This window comes from Penaeus monodon, chromosome 24 (genome assembly GCF_015228065.2).
Source record: "Penaeus monodon isolate SGIC_2016 chromosome 24, NSTDA_Pmon_1, whole genome shotgun sequence".
Taxonomy (NCBI): Eukaryota; Metazoa; Arthropoda; class Malacostraca; order Decapoda; family Penaeidae; genus Penaeus; species Penaeus monodon.
The window spans coordinates 34,255,596-34,256,428 of NC_051409.1; the positions used below are offsets into that span (position 1 = coordinate 34,255,596).

Sequence of the window (833 nt, forward strand, 5' to 3'; positions counted from 1 at the left end):
TGTTTAACTGAAAGTTGTAATGAATCCCACTCAGTGTGCTTATTTTAACATTCATGTGAACTAACGATATACTTTCAAAACAGGAATAAAGAATTTAATTCACTAACCGAAAACAACGGCCCAAATATAAAGATTTTAACCAAAGATACTAATAAATTTTGTAGTTCTTAGTCGATAAACAATTTTCATTGTAAAGATGATTGACTGCAATAAAAGTTTGTTCCATAGAAATAGTAACAGAAAAAAATCTCTTAAAACGATTAGTCGGTTGCAATAAATAATTCAAAATCCATTGAAGCGTCAGTTGATTTTCTTCCCTTAAGGTTGTGGTTGTCCAAAGCGAAGCTTGATTAAATATTTTCCATATTTAAAGCAGTGTTATACAGTAAGCAAGCTGTTATTGTTGGAAGGTCGCCACGGTACAACTTTTGCAGTGGCGGGAAAATCTCAGGTGTTCCTTTTTTCATTACTGTAAAGAAAAAAAAGGAAACTTTATTGCAGAAATTTCTGATACTACTTTAATATGAAATACTACTATTACATTCTTAATGTAAATATGTCTATATTTAAAAAATACTAAAATTGAAACTCAAATAAAAACGAGGGCTCCTCCTTTATTTTATGTTTATCAGCGAAACACTCAAAACAAAATAACTTGGAATACGTACGCTCGGCACCATCCTGAAGCATGCAACGAATCCGCCCTTTTGAATGTTGTAGTCTGTCACCATCTCAATCGTCACGCTGTTTGTTAACGACCTCAAAACTGGTGGGATGACGTCACCACAAATCAGAGGCTCGTTAAACCTGCATGACAGTGTATATTTTGCAAG

The 833-nt window shown here is 33.4% G+C and overlaps 1 protein-coding gene across 1 annotated transcript in view; it reads right to left on the reverse strand.

Annotated features, from left to right (window-relative positions):
- Positions 1-2: 2 nt before the first annotated feature.
- LOC119588728 overlaps positions 3-833 on the reverse strand; it is a 12,025-nt gene continuing 11,194 nt past the window's right edge. The window contains exons 7-8 of the mRNA XM_037937371.1: positions 669-807; positions 3-469 (exon numbers count right to left, since the gene is read on the reverse strand). Coding sequence (XP_037793299.1) covers positions 467-469; positions 669-807 — 142 coding nt within the window. The 3' untranslated portion in view covers positions 3-466. The remainder of the gene's footprint in view (positions 470-668; positions 808-833) is intronic.